At 39.4% G+C, this 21,901-nt stretch overlaps 2 protein-coding genes across 3 annotated transcripts in view; both read left to right on the top strand.

Moving 5' to 3' along the window:
- spegb (striated muscle enriched protein kinase b) overlaps positions 1 to 11,387 on the top strand; it is a 48,733-nt gene extending 37,346 nt beyond the window's left edge. For both annotated transcript variants that reach the window (XM_050048930.1, XM_050048931.1), the window contains exons 32-41: positions 610 to 726; positions 1,160 to 1,327; positions 1,521 to 1,643; positions 1,988 to 2,152; positions 3,464 to 4,286; positions 5,510 to 5,749; positions 5,907 to 6,130; positions 6,975 to 7,050; positions 7,585 to 7,734; positions 7,932 to 11,387. In XM_050048930.1, the coding sequence (XP_049904887.1) occupies positions 610 to 726; positions 1,160 to 1,327; positions 1,521 to 1,643; positions 1,988 to 2,152; positions 3,464 to 4,286; positions 5,510 to 5,749; positions 5,907 to 6,130; positions 6,975 to 7,050; positions 7,585 to 7,734; positions 7,932 to 8,196 (2,351 nt within the window). In that variant the 3' untranslated portion in view covers positions 8,197 to 11,387. The remainder of the gene's footprint in view (positions 1 to 609; positions 727 to 1,159; positions 1,328 to 1,520; positions 1,644 to 1,987; positions 2,153 to 3,463; positions 4,287 to 5,509; positions 5,750 to 5,906; positions 6,131 to 6,974; positions 7,051 to 7,584; positions 7,735 to 7,931) is intronic.
- Positions 11,388 to 12,994: 1,607 nt separating this feature from the next.
- On the top strand, positions 12,995 to 14,718 carry LOC126393186 (SPEG neighbor protein-like). Its single transcript, XM_050049136.1, has 4 exons — positions 12,995 to 13,101; positions 13,203 to 13,510; positions 14,175 to 14,316; positions 14,489 to 14,718. Exons 1-4 carry the CDS (start codon positions 12,995 to 12,997, stop codon positions 14,625 to 14,627), a joined length of 696 nt encoding a protein of 231 aa, XP_049905093.1. The 3' UTR covers positions 14,628 to 14,718.
- Positions 14,719 to 21,901: the final 7,183 nt, after the last annotated feature.

Genomic DNA, 21,901 nt, shown 5'->3' on the forward strand with positions numbered 1-21,901 from the left:
TCACTTTCTTCCCAAAACTTAGATAAGAAGACCACTCCTGCATCTGTCCATGAAAAACAAGTCTAGAGGAAACAGCTGCTTATCTTAGCAGAAAGAGTGCTGTTGTCTTGTCCTTGATGTAAGGTTCCCAGGCAACCGGCAGATACTTCAGGAAGTAATTGCTCCTGACCAAGAAGAGAAATCGTCTCACACATAATCATCCCTGAAAGCACAACATGTTTTTACCCTGCCACCCCTTTTTTACAGATCAAACAAACAAAATATAACCTGTTTCTTAGTGAAATTTAGAGGTGCTGACAGGTGGATCTTGTTATACAATCTAAAATTTCGGGAGTATCCAGTGTAGCCTGCAAATATCCAGACCAAGGCTTCCTAGTCTATCCACCAGTCATGTTGACTAATCTCTATGTAAAAATACCTTAAGAGGGAAACTTTTTGGGAAGATCACAAAGACAAAGGTTCCTAGCTTATCTTAGGCCAGAAACGATATGGTAATGCCAGTAATGGTGGTCTTAACTGTCACTGGGTACAGTAAATCCTACCTTTTCATTTTACTTATCAGTATGTAGTATAGACATTATTTACGTGGCCTAATGTCTTTGCTTACAGATTTCCCTCCAGTATTCCACATCAAACTGAGAGATCACGTCCTGCTGGAGGGGGATCCAGTCACACTCAGCTGTCTGCCAGCAGGCAGCCCCCACCCACACATCACCTGGATGAAAGGTAAGAAGCTCTGATGTACCGTAAGTAAGGCAGGGTTACCTAAGCGATGGTCTCACAGATGGTTGGTCAGAATGACTTCACTTGCTATTTACAGTAATTTACATAATTATTCTGTGTCTGAGTGCAGAGGCATATTTATGGCTTACATTGCATCTTGCCACACACTATGGTACCATGATAACAGAGGTTGGATACACTGCACAAAAGATGGTACAGGAGATAAGATAATTGAGTACCATTCCTTATTACTCCAGAAACTGATTAAACCAACAGTTGTGTGACTGATAATGTCTTTCATAATCTTTTGTTAATCTTGACAGAAGTTTCTTTGAAGAGTTAACACTCGTTGTTTTCATTTATGATAAACTTAATTTTTTTTCAGCATTATATTTCATAATACTGTAAAAGACAATTTTTATGCATGTTTCCTCAGATAAGAAGCCCCTGGAGATTGATGCCAGGATGAACATGATCGCCTGCCCCGATGGCCGGCAGCTACTGATGATCATGCAGACCACCAAAAAGGATGCAGGGGTCTATGAATGTCTTGCTACAAACCCCCTGGCTGCTGTGTCCAGCTCTTGCACAATATCTCTTGCTCGTAAGGACTGAGACATGCATTCTTTTAAGTCTGTCCGTGGGCATTAAACTGTGTCAGTCGTATACACAATATACAGTATATTATAGTACGATATGTAAATAATTACAGTAATAAGTATTGGTATAGGATAGACCTGAAAAAAAACTGGAGGGCAAGTGATATGTTCTTGATACCCATATATTTGTTTTTACAGGTTTACCTAATCGTCCTGGGACCCCTGAAATACCTCAAAAGTACAACAACACAGCTCTGGTCTTGTGGAGGCCCTCAGACACCTTGGCCCCTTGCACATACTCTCTGGAGAGGAGAGCAGAGGGTCAGTGTCTACTAACATGATTTAAATGTTTTTGTTTTTTTTTTGTCTTTTTTTAGTCAGATGACTCTTGTCGGATGTTGTAGATGACAGATATTTTTTGAAAGGTTTTGAAAGGGTTATATAGATCCTGTCATAATGGGGTCAGAGTGTTGAAGTTTTCCTTAAAACTACAATAAGATTCATCAAGTATTACTGGGGTTTTTTTCTTATCAAACAACTTAATAAACATTCATTCATTTTAATTTTGTGTATTTATTTTAGACAAATGGCAAGTGTGACTTAAAACTACTATAAGCAGTCTCTTATAAGAATATAGACACACTGTTGTTATTTTTACTCCCCAGGTGAGACCAACTGGTTGATTGTGGCTACAGGGGTGGCAGACTGTTATTACAATGTGGTTGACTTGCCAGCAGGGGGCTCCTTCAGGTTCAGGGTGGCATGTGTCAATAAAGCTGGCCAGGGGCCCTACAGCAACCTCTCAGAAGTAGTAAGCCTGGATGTTTCAGGTATGTAAGACCTTTGTGTTTATTTTAGATAAGGCCGTCAATAGACATGAAGTTGCTTTCAATGTACTTAAAAATGTATAGACACTGAAAGGATTTAAGTTGTGTGTAAGTTTAGTTTTTGTTTTGCTTAACTTATTATTTATGTGTATGTTAATGATATGTTTTGTCTGGAACAACGTACACTTTGCCTGATATCTGTTTCCATCTTCAGTCTGACATTACCTCCACTCCACCCAATTTACATGGGGGAGTGGCATTCAGTGTTCCCTAACCAATTACTAAAGACCTACCACCAGAATCTAAGGCCATTTTAAGTCCGCTCTGATACGTAGTCATACCAACATACCTGTTTTGCTGGGGTTTTAGGGCGAAGCAGAGTAAAAATAACTAAAAGTACAACAAAGTAAAACAAACTACAATGCTGGGTGAAGACGTGTCGTTTTAGAACAACTTCAATAGCAGTATTTATATGTCTGTAGGGCTCGCCAACACATTCTCACTCAGACCTTGTCATATATTGATGTTTGGTCATGGACTTTCCATGTCACTGGCTGTTGACGTCCTGGGATGCCTTGTCAACTGCAGCCTGTTATATGCATTGTCTGATTTCAAAATAACCTTCTGTTTTCACAGGAAGTACACCGTTTGCACACAGTCTCTTTCAAAATAAAGGTACTATGTTGGTAGTACGTTTTTTTTTTTTTCTTCAACAACAAACGCACATGGTTACATTTTGCCAACACATGCATATAGTTGGGTTTAGGCAACAAAAGCACATGGCTAAGTGTAGGAAAAAAGAACAGGATTTGGCTTTACAATCTTATAGGAAGTGAACACCAGCCTTCCGGGTGAAAGTCGGGTGTTGTTGGCCCCACTGATGCTGCCAGGCGCTGTTAAGCAATAATGGCAACCGGCCACGTATCATGCCGATGTGAAAGGACAGTTTTTTTCGTCTGTGTCTGTTGCAGAAGTCACTGACCAAGTGATGGTATTTGATGACTTCAGAGTGAGAGTGGGTTGGGCTTGCACTGCTTGACAACGCTTGACAGTGCTCACTGGTTGTTTTTTTATTTTAGCTGAGAGATAGCTGTTTCATGTCACAATGCCAGACCAATCACTTAATTCCAACTAGGTGGAGTGGGTGGATTCAGAGGTCTGGACCCAGGCAAACGTACATTGGAAATTATTCAACCCCATTAGATAGTGATAGTTGAAAATGACATTGTAGATCATCACATTGTATGTGTTGTTCTTTTCATGAATCAAATCAAGTCTTTGAAGTGCATCCTCTCTCTCCTTGCCTTTCATTAGAACCAGCTAAATCCAGCTCTACAGTGGTGGTTAAGACTGTTCCTACAACTACTCCTCCTCCCCCTGTGGTGATGATGTCATCCATGAAAGTGCCTCCCATTAAACCAGCTCCTAGTAAATCCACTACAGTAACACCTGTCCCTGCCTCAACTTCAGCTCCTGCTCCATCTGTGGCTAAAACTGCTTCTCCAGTAACCACCACACCCACTGTGCAGGTTGAAGTTAGCCGTCCTGCTGTTACTCCGCCCATCAGTACAGCTCCCTCGGAACAAGCACCTGTTCAGACCGCTGCATCCGTCCAACCCACGCCAGCCAAAGCAAAGACCACTCTTAGCATCAGTGTAAGCAAACCCCAAACCAAACTGGCGCCTCCCCCTGTTGTCCCACCCAAACCTAAGAGTCCCATAAATGCTGTACCCATTACCAACAAATCCCCTTCTCCTGTACCTCCACCTGCAACTGCCATTGGAAAACCTATTTCATCTGTCCCCATGTATGTGCCAGCTGCGACCAATCGTGTCACTCCACCTTCTCAATCTAGTTCCACCCCGGCAACCACCACGCTTTCAGTCACTCCTGTGACTGTCTCACCACCCGTGACTGTTTCGCAACCAGTGACTATCTCACCACCTGTGGTGGTGGTACAGAGCTTGACACCACTGCTGCAGGGAGGGGACAGCCGGAGTACCCCATCTGGACGAATCACACCATCAGGACGGTTGACGCCTTCAGGACGCCGGACGCCGTTGGGCAAGCCTGGAGAGGGATCTTTGCGCCAGGGAGTTCCACAGAAGCCTTACACCTTCATGGATGAGAAAGCAAGGTAGTGACTACTGATCAAACCTGGATAACCAAGTCAAATATGAGCTGACAGCGACAATCTGTACCTTGAAAGCAAGCTATCTGAAAGCTGCTATAATCATAATTTCTATAGTCATAGATTAAAGTAATACATCATTCCCCCAATGACCATTTGTTTTTCTCGCATGCCTTCACCATGAGCAAAGAATCCAAAAATGGAGAAAGGCCTTGATAAATTGAAGTCATAGGAGACTATATCCAAACATCCGTTTACAAACTCACACAACTTGTACAGTATAATCCAAGTCTCATTTATCCAGTTGTATGCTCAGTACCTCTTAAACAGACAGTGCTTTCCAACAGGGAACTGAACTTAAAGTGAACCTTAACTATGCTCTCTTCAAAGCCAGACTCCACTGACAAAAGCAGTAGTTTTACCTTGCTGAACACAGGAGTTGCTGGTTTACAAATGCCTTGATCAATTAGTTAATTTGTTATTTGTATGATTTTGGTGAATCGGAACTAACCCCTTAAAACACCAAAGTTTCGAGCAATAAAAGGTATACAAACTGATTGTATGCTACCTAACTAGCATCAAACAGCAAACAGACAAAGTTAGAGACTCACTGGTGAACATAGTGGAGCTTATAGCATTCTTCTCAGGAGTTGGTACAAAAACAGAACCAATGGAAGAGTGAACATTGGACTTACATTCGCCAGGTGGCCAGAAACAAGATTCCAGATGAATGCTAATGTTGCTACCATGTCTACAGAATATGTTAATAAGCAACTGTTTGCTAACAGAACTGCAAAATCGACTTTTTGAGTTGACAATATGCCTCTTTAGTACAGCTTCTTCCACTGCCTCCAAGTGCCCAATTAAAGAATCAGTCAGTGCAAACCGATCTGAGAGCATAGTACAGCCTTTGCCAATACAACAAATTATCAGGAAGCAGAGAAAACTTTATAAATAGGAAAATAAAGCGTATAACCTCAAGGAGCAGTTACATGCTTGATAGCATGTTTTGCTGAGTTCTCCATTAAAGGCTAAAGGTTAAACGTGGAAATTTGTTAATTTTTTGCCCCTCAAAGTTAAGAGTTAAGTTAAGTTAATTAAGAGGGCAAACATTAACACTTTTAAAATGTTTGTAGTGAGAATATAATTCATTTTGGATTTCTTTTACCACAAACTAAGAGTCATACAGAATTTGAAAAGGTACCATTAACTCACTCTTTCTCACACAGGGGTCGATTTGGTGTGATCCGTGAGTGCCGGGAAAACGCCACAGGCAACCTCTTTATGGCTAAGATTGTTCCATATGAGGCAGACAGCAAGCAAGCAGTGCTGCAGGAATACGACATCCTTAAGTCACTTCATCACGAAAGGATCATGGCTCTGCATGAGGCTTATGTCACACCCCGCTACCTGGTGCTTATCTCCGAGTACTGCAGTGGAAAGGAGCTGCTCTTCAGCCTCATAGACAGGTGAAGCCAAACAGCTTTGTTGTACTGGTTTTCTGATGTGAAGTCATTCCCCGGTTTCCCATATATGGTGAATGAGCAGACCTTATGTAAAAATGCATCAATGAGCAACTGCCCTTAATATCCTCCCTCTAACAAGCATTTTTCTGGTTTGTGTCAGGTTCCGTTACTCAGAGGATGACGTGGTCACCTACATTGTGCAGATCCTCCAGGGTCTGGACTACCTCCATACCCGACGCATCCTCCACTTGGACATCAAGCCAGAGAACGTCATCATCACCTACATGAATGTCATCAAGATCATTGACTTTGGCAGTGCTCAGACTTACAACCCTCTCTTCCTCAAGCAGTTCAGCCCTCCTATTGGAACACTGGAGTATATGTGTAAGAGCCCTGTTTACACAGACCACTGGAAATGTTGGAAATTGAAGCTGCTCCAATCAATATTTTAATGTTAACAACAGAACAAATTACACTCTAATGCCCTTATCTCTTTGGAGTTTATTCACATCTTTCAGCTCACTGTTTTGGTTTTATGACCCGCAATTTTACTGTTATGATTTAGTCTCAGTGCTCTCATCAGCACCTTTCCAGACACAACAGGCTGCTGTTTCCACAGAAAAAACCCTGAAGAACCAACTGCACATTTCCTGCCCAACACAAAATAGTAGACAGACAAAGGCAAGGACTGGCTGGTGAATATAGTGGAACATTTTTGCAGCTTAAGAGCCAGATATCTGCTTCAGGAGTTGGTAAAGACCAAAACAGAACTCAAAGCCCAGTTCAGAACAAAGATGCGCAACAAGACAAAACCATTTTAGAATGTTGCAAAGAAAAGTTGCAGCGAGGTGAACTGGCCGGTCTGAGCTCAACTCAAACTGGCTAATGGTGTCACCTCCAACTCAGCTGGTCAAATCGCGGTGCCTGGTTTTAGAATGTGTCTGAACTGGGCAGGAGGAGAGTGAATATTGGACTTTGTGTTTGCTGGATGCAACGTTTGCTAACACATAGCCATATCAGTCTTATCCACCATGCACTTGCTATAAAAGCACAGGGGTATTATAAACTGAGTAAAACTAAGCATTCATACATTTTAAAAAGCTACACACACCATTAAGTAATTACATACACAGAATTACAGGCAACACATCATAATGCGTCGTACGAAGACTATTTGCAGATGTAATTAAAGCTCTGTGTGAAATAATGAAGCCTGCTCTTCTTGCAGCTCCGGAGATGTTGAAAGGGGATGTTGTGGGTCCTCCAGCTGACATCTGGAGTGTGGGCGTCCTGACTTTCATCATGTGAGTTCTGCTTTCACAGCTTCCGCCCAGCAAGCTCTCTTTAAATAGAAATGTAATAGTGTTATTTATATGAAATGAGGGTTATGATTGAAAATTTGCCTGCTGCATTTGCATTTCATATCAGGTATTTTCAATGTACTGTAATGTTACTGTAATCTTTTTGCTCTTGTGATATTGATTTAATTTCACAACTGAGGTAATTAAAGTGGAAACAGACAAACTTTAATAAGGTATGAGATCAAAACAATCTTGTTTCATTAGGTAAGATTAGTTTCTCATCCACTGAGCTCTTTAGCAGAAATGGTTCAGTTTGTGTTACTGTTCACTAATGCATAGTAAAGATAATTTATTCTTTCAACATCGGGGCTTGTAGTAAATGTGCTAACTATCTAACTGGCATCTTGAATCTGTCCTGTCGGTCCTCTTATTGAATGTCGATTACAGAGTACTGCTGCCTGCTGGTACGGATAGTTATTTTATTTATTGTGCATTCTTGCTTCGTGAATATCAAAAAACTTTACCTTGATTTTGCAGGTTGAGCGGCAGGTCGCCTTTCGCTGACGTTGATCCTCAGGAGACTGAAGCCAGGATCCAGGCGGCAAAGTTTGACCTCTCTAAACTCTACCAGAATGTGTCCCAAAGTGCCTCTCTGTTTCTTAAAAAGATCCTCTGTAGCTACCCTTGGTAAGCTGAACATGAGTCCTTTTTATAGTTTCCATTTTGTATAAATTGTATTTGTCATTGCTTACTTTTGAGAGCTTATTTTACAACACTGAGAAGTACTTCTTTTTTCTTACAAAATATTGTATGCAGCCCACTCTGTTTTTAAACCTCTCTAATCTCTCTGAATATTTGGATCCTCACTCTCTGGTCATCAACAGGGCTCGTCCCTCCATTAAGGACTGCTTCAATAACTCCTGGCTTCAAGATGCCTACCTGATGCGCCTTCGCAGGCAGACTCTCACCTTTACAACTACCCGTCTCAAGGAATTCTTGGCCGACCAGCAGCGCAGGCGAGAGGAGGTGGCCACCAAGCACAAAGTCCTCCTGCGGTCCTACCAGAGCTCGCCACAAACCCCCACCAGCCCTGCCACGCCAAATGTGCCAACGACACCCACGACACCCACAACACCTGTCACCCAGTGAAAACAGGCTTCCAAACACCAGTTGTCAGGACTTTATGGGGGGAACATCCTCAGAGCGAGACAAGACTTTGGGCCCTGAGGTGGGGTGGTCGCTTCAGGTTGGAGTTGTTGGTTGGAAGAAGAAAAAAAAAAACTCAAGAAACCAGCAGTGGCTGTGATCTACAGAGACGTCACTTTTTATTCTTTTCTGGTTCTTAAAGAGAATCTGAAAGAATGCTTTCACACTTAAGGGAACTCTTACAAAGTTACAAGAGCCTGACTGTATTTTTTATATGGCGGACCTTGTTCATGCAAGGGAGGATGTTGTCTTCAAGTGAGTACCTCAAGGTTTGTAACTTTGCATACATTTTGGATAAATGACTTCCTTTCTTACTGTCAACTCTATAATGATTAAAGGGAATGCATATTAATATATTGTAGTAACCCACCAGAAAAGGCCTACAACTGCTGTAATAGAGTTTGATGTTAAAAAACATTGTTTTATTCAAGTACCAGTTATTTACGAGATTCCAAAACAATGAATATTCAGCACAATCTCAAAACAAGGAAAACAATTGATGCCTTTCCATAGCAACACCTCTGCTGTGTCCGTCTATAGTATCATATTCAAATGTTTCCTGACCAGAAGTTCATTCTATGATGTCCAATTCTGTGTCCATGATCAAGGAGAGCCAGGAATGCTCAATGTTGCTCTCCAACTTTAAGTAGAGCAGTGTTGTTCATGCTACAGTACCTGAGTTTCATACTGCTGTAGCATCTCAGTGATTGTTAAGAGTGTAGCAGTTCCAGTTACTTTTTTTGTTCTGAGTTTTTGAAGTGTATATTGAGTTCAGAGGATACATTGGAGGATTCTCTACAAGGGCTATTAGAAAAGCACTCTTATAATCAGCACAAATTTCTTCCCTGATGTTACTTAATATAGTAACGATTCGCTCATTCTCAAAAATCTGAATTTTGTTCAGGAATTTGTTATTTGATCGTCATTTTTGCTCCAAGTGTTGACATGCACAGCATTAGTGGCTCCGCGCAGGACTGCCACTGTGCTGGTGCTTGGCAGCCACCAGTTTCCCCACCACAAGTAAGCTAACAACCAGCACATTGGCTTCCAGTTTAACTAAGCTCTTCCACTCAGCCCAGTGTAAAGGATCCAGTGTGATTAGCCATGCAGAGATATTTACACTCATCTCTGAGTTTACTGAAATTAAGTTTACAAGTTTGCTGAGTCAGTCAATGTATTCTCAGGATGTGCAGACAGCACTTTGCCTGAGATTATTATTAAATGTAAGATTATTCAGGGGGTTAGTGGCAAACTGAATCGCTTTAGAAACCCACTGGTGATACTGGGGTGCCTCCAAGTGCCCTTAACCAGTTAGCATTAGTCAGCATTAAAAAAATAGCCTCTTCAATTCATTGAGAAAGGATGTTTATTAAGACATTGTTGAGTGTATTGGTTCTTTTTTAGCTGTAATTTTCAATTGCTAACAGCTGCTGTTTTGAAAAAGAGTAATTTGGTTTTTATAAATTAGTTTTTAAATGGCTGGAATTTTTTATAAATAAAGTTAAGTAAAGTTTAAAATGGTTATAATTAAATTATAAATTATTTTTTATTTATTCCCTTAATTAAGCATCATACACCTTTTTGGTCTCTAGCCCATACAAGATTACAAGACACTGTTCACAGTGATTGAAATATAAATTCAATGCATATGCAAAATTACAGGCCCTGCAGGCTGTACAAAACATGAAATCAGAAATATTATAATCTATAGAGCTGTAGGAGACATTTAATTAATTTATAAGAGACACCTCCTTTTATTCCACACTCTATATATGATACATTGAAGTATGTACCTCTTAATAAATACATAAAATGATATCATGAAAATCCTAAAAATAATGTAAATGAGAGGATACATGCCTGGTTGATCAAACTATAATGGGTATATCATGAATTTTATCTCATTTTTAGTCTGGTTTTAGTCCCTTAAAACACATTACTTGTCCTCTTCAAGGACAGTATTGAAGACTGCAATTGGGCACTTGCTGACATTTCCTCCTTGGTTGGATTGAAAGTAGAATATGACTCGGTGGCACATTGGTGTTCAATGTCTGTCTCCAAATATATTGCTCAGTCAAATGCCCAATATCCCCTTTTGTCCAAAGATGATTAACCCTAAATAACTGTTTTGGAAGTCTATCCTCGGGTGTCAGTACCAGCACATTTTCTTTAACATTACACTGAGTGAGGCATTAATCAGTTGATCTAATTCTCATTATTTTCTGGTACATAAATTGTGAAGCTGTATTGTTTCTTCCATGTTGCTTTGCCTTGTGAGGGCAAATTTAGTTTTAAGACCAGCATGTGAAACATTTGCACAAATGTCAGATTTATGATTTTTTTTGACCTTGCTGTCACATGTGTTGATATCACATACAGATTTGCACACTTCTGTGACAGATTGGATTAATTTTTTTTAAAGCATCCACGGACTCACAATCAGACACTAATGAGTCTTTTACAATGACATCACATAAAGCTACGTCATACATTCAGCAAAATCACGAGTTGTTTTTATCTGTGTATTGACTGACAGAGATCGTTGGTAATTATATGAGATTATTTTACTAATTCTATATATTCTAATGCTACTGCTAGATAAATACTGCCCTTTTCTGCAGCTCTTTGTCTTTTGGCCTCAGTCATTTTCCTATGCAGAGTAGAGGTTAATCACAGAGGGAGTTGTTTTAAAACTGAATGAAAACATGCAAGATCAGCATGAGAATGCAACGTTGCATTAAATTCTAAACGTCTGTGCAATATATTTTGTTCTTTAATCATATTGAATGAGATTACAACTATTTGTAAGCAGACAATGGGGTTTTAAGGGGGGAAAAAAAGATTTTAAACGCTCCACATTTTGTATTAAAATCCTATGCCGTATTTTGTGGAATGTGTTGCAGTGCCTCGTGATGGATATTAGACCCACAGAGAACATAGTTTGTTTAATGAATGACAAGTTCTTTATTTTGATTATATGAATGTGACTGCTTTGTGTGTGTTTCGCAATTTGTTTATTTATTGAGTGACTGTATTTGTTATAGCTGCTGCTTTTTATTTTGTGACATTTCTGAATCTGGCATGGAAAAGGCATGACAGCTGTTAAGGCTATGAACAATAAAGGAAATATGACAAATATATCAATATAGTGTATCAATTTGTTCACAGTGAATGAAACCGGGTGTGAAAAGTGGCAGCAGAGTTACAAATAGAGGCGCTAAATTTACTATTAACCAGCTGATTAAAGGAACAGTTCATCCCCAAATCAAAAATATATATTTTCTCTCTTACCTGTAGCGCTATTATCACTCTAGATTGTTTTGGTGTAAGTTGCGGAGTGCTGGAGATTTTGGCCATAGAGATGTCTGACTTCTCTCCAATATAATGGAGCTAGATGGCACTCAGCTTGTGGTGCTCAAAGTGCCATACATAAAATACGTTTGAAGAACTCAACAGCAATGCCTCTTAAAGAAGCAACAGACAGCATTTTTGCCTATATATATCATTATGAAAATAATGTGGGTTGCACAGGGTAGTATACACAGTAAAATCAGACTATCAGCGTTTACATAGGTTACTTAATGGCTTTGCAATCTTTGTAATAAGCTTCTGCCACCGGGTATTGTGAAAGAAAATAATTCCTACATAAAACTGCTCACAACAAAGTCTGTGGATTATCTTGAGTAATTGGGTCATGATTTCTGGAAAGAGACATTGCTGTTGAGTTTTTCAAACGTATTTAATGGCGCTTTGAGCACCACAAGCCGAGTGCCATCTAGTTCCATTATATGAGACAGAAGCCAGACATCTCTACGGTTGATATCTCCAACACTCAGCAACTCACACCAAAACGATTTAGACTGATAAATAGCACCACAGGTAAGAGGAAAAATATGTATTTTTGATATTGGGGTGAACTGTCCCTTTAAGACAAAAGAGATTACTTTTAAAGTGTTTCCATTCTAAGAAAAGATCACATTCGGGTCATGATTTTATGATACTGTCATAGAATATTCTCAGTTCAGGCTGAGGCCACTCCCTCCAACAATTATCTGTGTATTTTCACTAGGGACGACTCACATTTCAATCACGAACAAAACTATTAACTGCTCCAAAGATTCTCAGGAGTATTTGATATGAAGGCTTTATAAGGATGGGAAAGTACCTCTGCAACATTTGTTGCGCATCCTCAATCACTCTTGTCATGCTGAGTATTTCCTAATATCCAAAGAAGGAAAAGGAACGTCTGGGTGACGAGTTGCTCTCCTTGATCCTTGAGGAGCTCTAGATATAAAGCATCAAGTGTTTTAGGTTTGCTGACTCTGGAGTGAATCTCAAGTAGAGGACTGTTTCAAGAGGATCTCCAAGGTAGGAAATGTGACATTGAGGTGTAAATGATAAAATGGATGGTAAGGTCATGCCTATTGATTCATTCGTAAAACACAGTGCCTTCTAACTCTTCTTTTCCAGTTGTCAGAGTTTATAGACCCTATCCACAGAGGGCATTATAACATACTGCAGAAGGAAAAGCACAAGTGTAAATACTAAAAATAATGATGGCAGATTATCATTTAGTGCTTCAATTTCAGGGTCCTGTTGTGGAAACTATCATTTATGTGTAACACCTTTGCTTTTCTTGCTAGTAAAAATGTCTGCTGTGAAAAAGGCCAAATGGATATTAGATATGTTTTAAACTAATTTCCAAGACCCTTCTAGCACTAACCTCTTCTGACCACTGCAGATGTCCAAAGCAAAGGCTGCACCCCCTCCTGGGTGCACTCTGAACATCAACGATCCTCAGGTCCAGGAGGCTGCCATCCGAATCCAAGCTTCATATCGTGGCCACAGGTACTGAAACATCCAATGTCTGTTGGCATCACTGGCATTATTGCCCTTTGAGGAGAGGCCAAAGCATGAAAGAATTCTTATTCCTTGTGTTTCTAATATAGGTCGCGTAAAGAGCTGCGAGAGAAAGGCCCTCCTAAGATCCTGCAGGAGCTCAAAGATGTGGTTCTTGTTGAGGGCAGTGCTGCAAAGCTGGAGTGCAGAGTTAGTGCTTTCCCTGATCCTTTTATCGTCTGGTGCAAGGATGGCAAAGAGCTTAAGGATGGCCCCAAGTACCGCTATGTATTTGAAGACCCGGATTTTGTGGCGCTCGTGGTTCGAGATGGGGTTCTGGCTGATCTGGGAAAATACACTGTTTCCATTAAGAATCCATTTGGACAGACGTATGGGTCTGCCTGTATTCTAGTGGAAGGTGTGTACATGTTGTTGGTGTTAGCTGGCTTGTTGTTCCTACACTTTACAATGATGCATGAATTTAAGTCTTGTAATTTAGCGTGATGTGAGAGATCAGAATTTGATCAGCTTAAACTAATCGTTCAACATTTTGTATAATAGTCTTTTGTTACCTTTGGACAGAGCCAGACTGATGGTTTTCAGTCTTTGGGCTAAGTAATGCTTACCAGTTGCTAATAGGCTATCAATCACCAGATCTAACTCTTAACAAGAAAGCAACAACAGTACCTCCCAAAGTATCTACTATAAAACTATAAATACAAAGTTTTCTTCACAGATTCAACCAACCCCAGGGTAAATAAATGGCATACAAATGACCATTGCTGGGTTAAGAGTTCCTTAAAACACCTTTTTTTTTCATGACAATAGTGAGACAGACTTCTTCAACAATCATACTAGATGTCATGGAGAAAGCTAATGGAAAACAGTTGTACCTTTGAACAGAGATGACCTGTTGCTAATGTTCACTCAAACCTTGTCAGACATGTCTGAAGCGAAGGCTTTAGTCTACTCTGTCCCTCTAGTGATTACCACTGTCTCCCATACAACTTTATCTGTGAGGCAGTATCCAGTCTTCATCAAATAAATGTAGCTGATGGAGTATTTGCATCATGCTTTCCCAGTCCCTGCTAAGGTTTCTAAAGGTCCAGGCAACATTAAGGCCAAGAGAGGGACAACAGTGGTGCTCAAGGCTGAAATAAGTGGGGAGCCTCCTCCAGATGTAGCCTGGCTCAAAGATGGAGATGACATTGAAGAAGACGACAGGTGGGCTCTCTTTATTAATTTCTATCTATATTTACGGTGCTTTTCAGGATGTGTGTACACGTACAGTAGAAATGGCATTGTGTGTGAATGTCCCAGGACACACGGCATCCAAGAACTGCAGATTGCAAATGAAGTGATTGTGATTCCAATGTGTGCTTTAATTGTTTTTCAGGGTATTCTTCGACATTGGAGACACCAACACTATCTTGACCATCAAAAATGCAAAAATGTCTGATGCTGGCAAGTATGAGGTGTTTGTGGAGAACAGTCTGGGCACAGACCAGTCCTTCGCTCGTGTCGACATCCTCTGATGCAACCTCTCAACTATGCCAATACTAACGCGATAAGCCTCTGTTCTCTTATAGTGCAATGCAATGGACAATAAACTGTATCAAAAGACGTTTTTACTAACAGCTTTGTTTTTGAGTGTTTATTCAATCTTCTACCACTGATGACACTATAAAGTGTTTGTATTGTAATAGTACTTCAAAATGCAATATTTGTTTCTGATAGAAATGAGGGAAGAAGTAGAGATTTATGATGGAAACACAACATTTAACTGCCGTACTATACAACACCTATTAACAATATTGACATTTAACATTAAGATGAGAGGGTTACTTAAAGGTTACATGTAAGAGATGTGTTTAAGATAGTATACGTTGTGTTGTCTTTATGACTGTAATAAATCATTAATCTGCACTATTTTCAATAGTTTCAAATACAACCTATTGAAGAATAAAATCCTTACTTTTCTTTTGAACTGAGCAGCCTCACAGTGCATGCTGTCTTCTATCTTCTCTTGTCTCATCTGCTCTTTTTCTTGTTTTCTCCTCTTGTCATTTCCTCTCTTATTTCTTAAAGACAAATAACAGATAAAAGGGAAGATAACAGATAATAACTTAAGCAATGACATAAAAAGAAAAACTACAAATAGGAACAGAAAAGCTGAAAATCAAAATAAACATAGTCATCTTTTTAAATAAGATGCTCCACAGTCCACACTGTCTCCTTTCTTCTCCTCTTGTCTCACCTCTACTTCTCTTCCCCTCTCTTTTAAAGACAAATGACAAATACAGAGAGACAGAGAAGTGCAAGTGGAGTTCATATTCTCACTGGTTTCTGTCCTCTCCCTCATCTTCTATCAGTCTGTTCTGCCTGTTCGGTAGTGTTGGAGCTCTGACTCTGTCCCTGCAGCTGTAATGTAAATAAAGAAAGATGCAAGATGCACCCAAAACACTGACCTTTGTGCTCCATCCATGAACACACTATAGGGCTATATATATATATATATATATATATATATATATATATTCTAATCCGTATAGTGAAGAAATACAATGAGGAAAAAAACCAATTGCAAAACTGAACAATCCAATATAAACACAAAAGTTCACAAATCTTGAATGAAAGGGAGAAAAAGAAGAATCTTATTTAATCTGACCCTTTATCACAAGAAATCCATTTACAAGTACAGTAGCAGAATATAAAAAACAAACAAACTGAGAAAAACAAAATATACAAAATAAATAGAACAGCTGCTGGCCAACACAGCCACTCACATTCCTTTTTGGTTCCCGAGTTACATTTTAGTTAATACAAATCAAAGAAGAACACATTATATTATATTTCTTTAACATACTTGCTTCAAAGTTTCTGTGTTCAAATTGTTCCATTTTGATAGTAAAGATTGCTTACCCCTGCACTACAGTAATAGTATTCTGTGGTTTGTGTGCAGTTTGGCAAATTGATCCACAAAGTCTTCCATATTTTAAGCCTTTGCCCTCTTTGACTCAATACTGAGTACACCCAGATTGCTTAGCCTATTGTCACTCATTGTGGACCTGAGGCATGTTTTCACCCGCTTCAGTGTAGAAAAACTCCGCTCACATGAGGCAGAGCTCACCGGGATTGCAGAGTCTGAAGAGCTCAAAAAACACATCTTTGTATGGCTCAATAAACGGTACAACTCTACAATGTTAGAGGGTGCCTGCATCTCAGCCTTTACTTTTCTTTCTTATATCCGCCTGAACTGATGTAGTTCATGGCCCAAGTCATCAGTATCTGAATCCAACAGTTTAGCAAATGACAGCAGAGCTGTTTCTTTAAGAAAAGCATCACTTTTGGGGTTAAGTGCTTGAATGCTATTCATTAAGTCACAGTTTGCTTTTGAAAACCTTCTGTCAAGCTCATTTAGCATTATGTCAATGACAGGGTAGAAAAAGTTTGTGCGATAGTGGTCTTTATCTTGCTCTGGCATACTTTGACCAACAGAGGTCAGTACTGAGTACTGACTGAGCTTTGAGCTTGGCCTTTTTTGTCGTTTTGCAGCTGACTGTACTGAAGCTTCACATCGTTCACAAATGCTCAACACCTCATCCCATATGTTGTCAAAGTATGACTTCTGCCTGAAGCCTGATGTGTCAACTAAGGCATAGACTAAATCAACAGCTTTTGAAAAGTCAAGTATTGGACACTGTAGCATATCAGAGAGAAATTTTGCTTCTCCTAACACTTTACAGAGTATAACAAGATGCACAATGAAATCGAGATCTATCTGTGCCAGCAGACCTTGAGCTTCAATAGTTCTGTCACCACTTTGTTCTTGGGCTATGTCTTGTAGTACTTTTTTAAGGGCAGGGAGTCTTTCCTTAACATTATGCAGCCCATCGAGTGTCACTTAAATGCTGGAGTTGTGTAGGTTCATACATCTTTCTTTGTATGGCAAGCCATTTAGGATGGACATATGACCCTGATGTGAATACATAAAGTCTCTCTAGTAAGGAGAAGAACCCCTCTGCCTCTGGGACAGCTTTTACTGTGTCAACTAAAACTAAATTGAGACAGTGAGCATTGCAGTGGATGTAAAAGGCATATTTTGCTTGCTCCTGTTTGCAAATATCTGAGTGTGCATGTTATGTGAGCCTGTCAACTAGTTGCAGACTTACCTCTGTAACTCCCTCATCGCCCTGTTTTCGCTGCCTCTTCAAATATTTCAAAAGGCTCATATCTGTGAATAACATGGCAAACCCCAAACCACTTGCGAGTTGACCAGTGCAAACATAGCGCTAGCCGACCACTCTACCTTCAGAAAGAAGCTTGTCAAGTTCAACACAACTGGCTGCTTAGGCTAACGTTATCAGGTGTGCTGGTATAAAGCTTAGGTAAGATAGGTTGTCCTCAGCTGTCAAATGTGCCACTTTCTGCAGCAGCTAAGCCTTAGCTTAGGGTGGGGGAGGGGGAGGGGGAGGGGGCCACAAGGTCAAAACAGAACGTTGAAGAGCCAAAGAATTCTCAGTAGGCGCTCCAGCCGGTGCGCTACAGAGTGACGTTCATTTACCCGAGGCATTTTATATCTGGCCGATTTTTGGAGACTACGGTGGGCTGCCATAGTCTTGTCAATGTATGGGAAACACTGCATGACCATTCAGAAAAGTGTTAATGCTATCAGGGTTTATTTAAAAGGGTGTTTGTGAACACAGCCCTGAACTATTCTCGTCTTCAGGTCGCCACAATCTTTAGAAGGTCAGTTTGCGAGACGCATACAAATCGCTCTTAATTAAAACACTAAGAGGGCTTGACAGAGCATGAAACTTCCGTAGTAGTATTATCAGGGTCTCTACACACAAACTTGAGCATTGAGAACATTGGTTATGCACACAGAGTTTTATTTAAAGGCGTGTTTGTGTGCACACGAAAAGCTGCATTTTTTGTGCATGCTTGGTTTCTTACTGTACTGTTTTCTTTTATACTGTCTATGTACTGAAGCCCTCCAAATCATTGTAGGCCTACTACCAGACACAGTTGTTAACGTTTCTTGTAACATTAGGCTACTTTAATTCACTAGCCACGAACATCTGAGCTAAGTAATAATAAATTAAATGCAGCGCACCTTCAATGATGACAGAAATACAGCTAGTGATGGCAAGTGGAATCAATAACACGTTAACTCCATCAGAGGTGTGACAGTCAGTCAATTCGGTTTACCGTGCATCCATCTGGGGGCCCCCTAGTTGCCGCGGGGCCCTAAGCAGCCGCTTAATTCGCTTATAGGGAGGGCCTGCTCTGTCATCTCCTACCTGTGTTGCCATCCTGATCCAGTCACAAACCAACTTATGCCAACCGCCAAGTGAAAATCAAAAATCATAGTCAAAATCCAAACGGTGTTGAAAATAAAGTTCTGTTTGTCAGTTTCCTTATTATGGACACACATTTCACACAGGGGGAGACAAAACCAAGTAAAGTTTATAAATAATAATTGTAATGGAAATCTCTGTTTTATTAAAGTTATAAGTCAGAAATTCAAGTCATGAGACGTCATATAGTAAAATTAAGAGGAAACAAGTCACATATATGAGAAGAGACATAATTCTGAGATGGTTTAGAGGCCTTAGTCAAAACTGAATCTTATTAAACAAATTAATATTATGAAAACCCAACTATCTCTAGTTTGACTTATTAAATCTCATAACTTATCTTATAATTTGTGTATAGTACATTGTAGCTCTACCTATCTATCAGTAGGCTACTATAGTGGAGCAGATAAGTGACATAATCGTTCAGTTGGTGATACAAGCGTGGAAATTGGCATGAGCAGTCTCCATGGGTCACTTGACAAGAAAATTGCAGGAGCAAATTGAAATATCAAGATGGCTGCCACCTTAATGGAACAATTAAGTGATGAAATTGTTTAGTTGGTGATATAGGCAAGACATTTGGCATGAGCAGTCTCTATGAGTCACTTAACAAGAATATTCTCCCAGCCACTTGAAATTTCAAGATGGCAGCCATTTTTCAAGATGGCCACCACCTTTTTGGAGCAGTTATGTGGTGTAAACGTTCAGTTGGTGATACAAGCATGAAAATTGGCATGAGCAGTCTCCATGGGTCACTTGACAAGAAACCGCTCACAACCAATTGAAATTTCAAGATGGCGGCCGTTTTTCAAGATGGCTGTCACCTTAGTGACATCATATTAATAAGTTAGGATGATATAAAGTCAGAGTTTCCTGTTTCACGTTATTATCAGACACAAATAGCCCAGGTTGAATCATATTGTTTTTTATGTTAGTTTTTCTATATTTTGCAGCAGTTGGCAAACGCTTTGTGGCAATGGCCACTAGGTGGCAATCCCACCAGACAGGAGTCTTTCCCTTTCTGAACCTGATGCAGAGGGAGAAACAGCGGAAAGTAGTTCTCTGTAAGAAAAGAAAAAAATAACATTTAGACCTGGGGAATGTGTGTCTGAAACATTTATCTGTTGAAATAGATAATCTCATATGCCTTGTAAACTTCTTGACTGTTATTTTTTACGTGTTTAAATCTGAATGTTATGATGTAATTGCAGAGAGACGTAGCCTATGTTGTGATAGCCAGTGCTATTGATATGCTATGCTAATCTGTTCGATATGAATGCTAAAGTATATTGTTAAGACTTCCAAAGACAAACTTACATGGTCAGTGTTAAAAGATTTTTATCATGTTGAGTCGTGATTTTTTTTGTTTCGCTCCAATGTGTGTTGTAAGTTATTTGATTCTGAATGTTGGAGGCTGTGTTAGTTATTTAGCCTTTCCCTTTCTGAACCTGATGCAGAGGGAGAAACAACAGAAAGTAGTTCTCTGTAAGAAAAGAAGAATAAAATAACTTTTAGACCTGGGGAATGTGATTAAGGAGTGTCTGAAACATTTATCTGTTGAAATAGCCTTGAACTGTGAGAGCGGTGGCGCGATCGAGTGACCAGGAGGAGCAGCGGTGTTGTCCACTACCAGCTTGCTGTAGGGGAGAGGAGAGTGTGATCTGTGGACTGAGGGTTGGATTCAAGACTTTAGGCCTGAGTCAGGACTCCATCTTGACTCCTATCAGTAAAATCTGTCTTTCACGTTGGATCTTGAAGAGTGAAAGAAAACTGAGGAAAAAATACTGAGCTCAAAGGTACAGGGTTGTGCACAACTGAACATGAACTAAAGCTGTAGCTATATATATATATATTTTCTCTTGCCAGATTTTATTTTATTTTGGTTTGGGGTTTAACAATTTTAAAGTTGTTAACTTTGGAAAATTTTTACAGTCAGTGATTTATTAGTTAGTCAGTGTCAGTCAGTACATTCTGATAACATTATCTTTATTCTTGAACCAGGGCATCACTAGCAGGAGTGGTGACTCTAGACCTTGAGATCTGTTTTACATGTAAATGTCATAGGTTGATTAAAACCTGGTTACACTAACATTCATAACATCAAAGTATCAAAGTAACTGCCAGCTGTAGCTGGATCTCGCTTCACTTAGCATCTTTAAACTTTGGCTAACTGCACCTCTGTTTGATTAACACTGTTATTGATAAGCCAGGTCAAGATACTTGACTACATGTACAGATTTTTATTGTAATCCTGCTTCTGTTCATTAATACTATTGTGCAGTTGTTAATGGCTTATTAGGCATGACCCAGCCACATGGTCGGCAGGGCCTTGATTTTGATATTTTTGGCATTGATATGAGTGTTAGCATGCTATTGCTATTGATAATAATAATAATAACTTTATTTGTATAGCAATTTTCAATATAAATAACAAAGTGCTTTACAGCATAAAATACTGGTGAGCTCTGTATGCATTATCAGCTAAGCCTATTTAACTTGTTTGTAGTTATTAATAACCTCATGTATGTATGTTTTATTTTCATGTTTATGTCTTTCACACCACACACCTGCAACAATTTACAATAACTTATGATTTGTATGAATTAAATTTGGAAGAATGATTTTGTACATGCATGGAGGTAATCTAAAGCATTCCCTATTTTATTTATATCAATATTTAATATTAGGAGTATTATATATGAAACTCCTTCACCAAATGATTCATGCAGTTAAAAGTTATCTTTGTAATAGTTACAGCCTTTAAGTCCAATTAAGTCAAACCATACTAAATCATAACCTGTACAACAGCTATTTTATCTAAGATGTCAGACACTGTCACATTTCTCAATGACATAGGAAATATTCTGATATTGTTTATAAAATAAAGAAATACTTAAAAAAAAAATATTTTACATTTATTGCATTGTAGCATAGGAATCAGGAGATAAACACACAGTATACACTAACATACTGTGTACAGATGCAAAAGCACAGCTTCCTGAGTGTGTTTGTGTGCCACCAACAGAGAGGCCCACCTGTCCAGTCTCAGACTATAGCTTTACATGCTCCTGGTTAAAAATCTATAGAATATCAGCCAATAGAAATGAGTTTCAAAATTTTGAATATTGTTTTGGGTCAGGCTTTTAACATTGGGGGGACCTAGCAGATTTGGTCCCTCCCAATGTTGACTCCATGACTATGGTCTTGCTGTATTATAATGTTAAGGGTGATTATGGTTTGATTTATAGTGTTTTAATTTCAGATTTATTTATTTATTTTATTTATTTTTGTAGCAGTAATTACACAGAAATAGCAGTTAATGAAAGAGAGAGAAAGGCTTATTAAAAAAAAATAGTGAAAGAGCCAAACTGTGGAAAGTCTTGAAGCAGAAAGCAGAAAAGTTTTTGGAAAACACATCTCAAACCTTTGGATCGCTGATTGATTGATTG

Source organism: Epinephelus moara, chromosome 7, assembly GCF_006386435.1.
Source record: "Epinephelus moara isolate mb chromosome 7, YSFRI_EMoa_1.0, whole genome shotgun sequence".
Lineage (NCBI taxonomy): Eukaryota > Metazoa > Chordata > Actinopteri > Perciformes > Serranidae > Epinephelus > Epinephelus moara.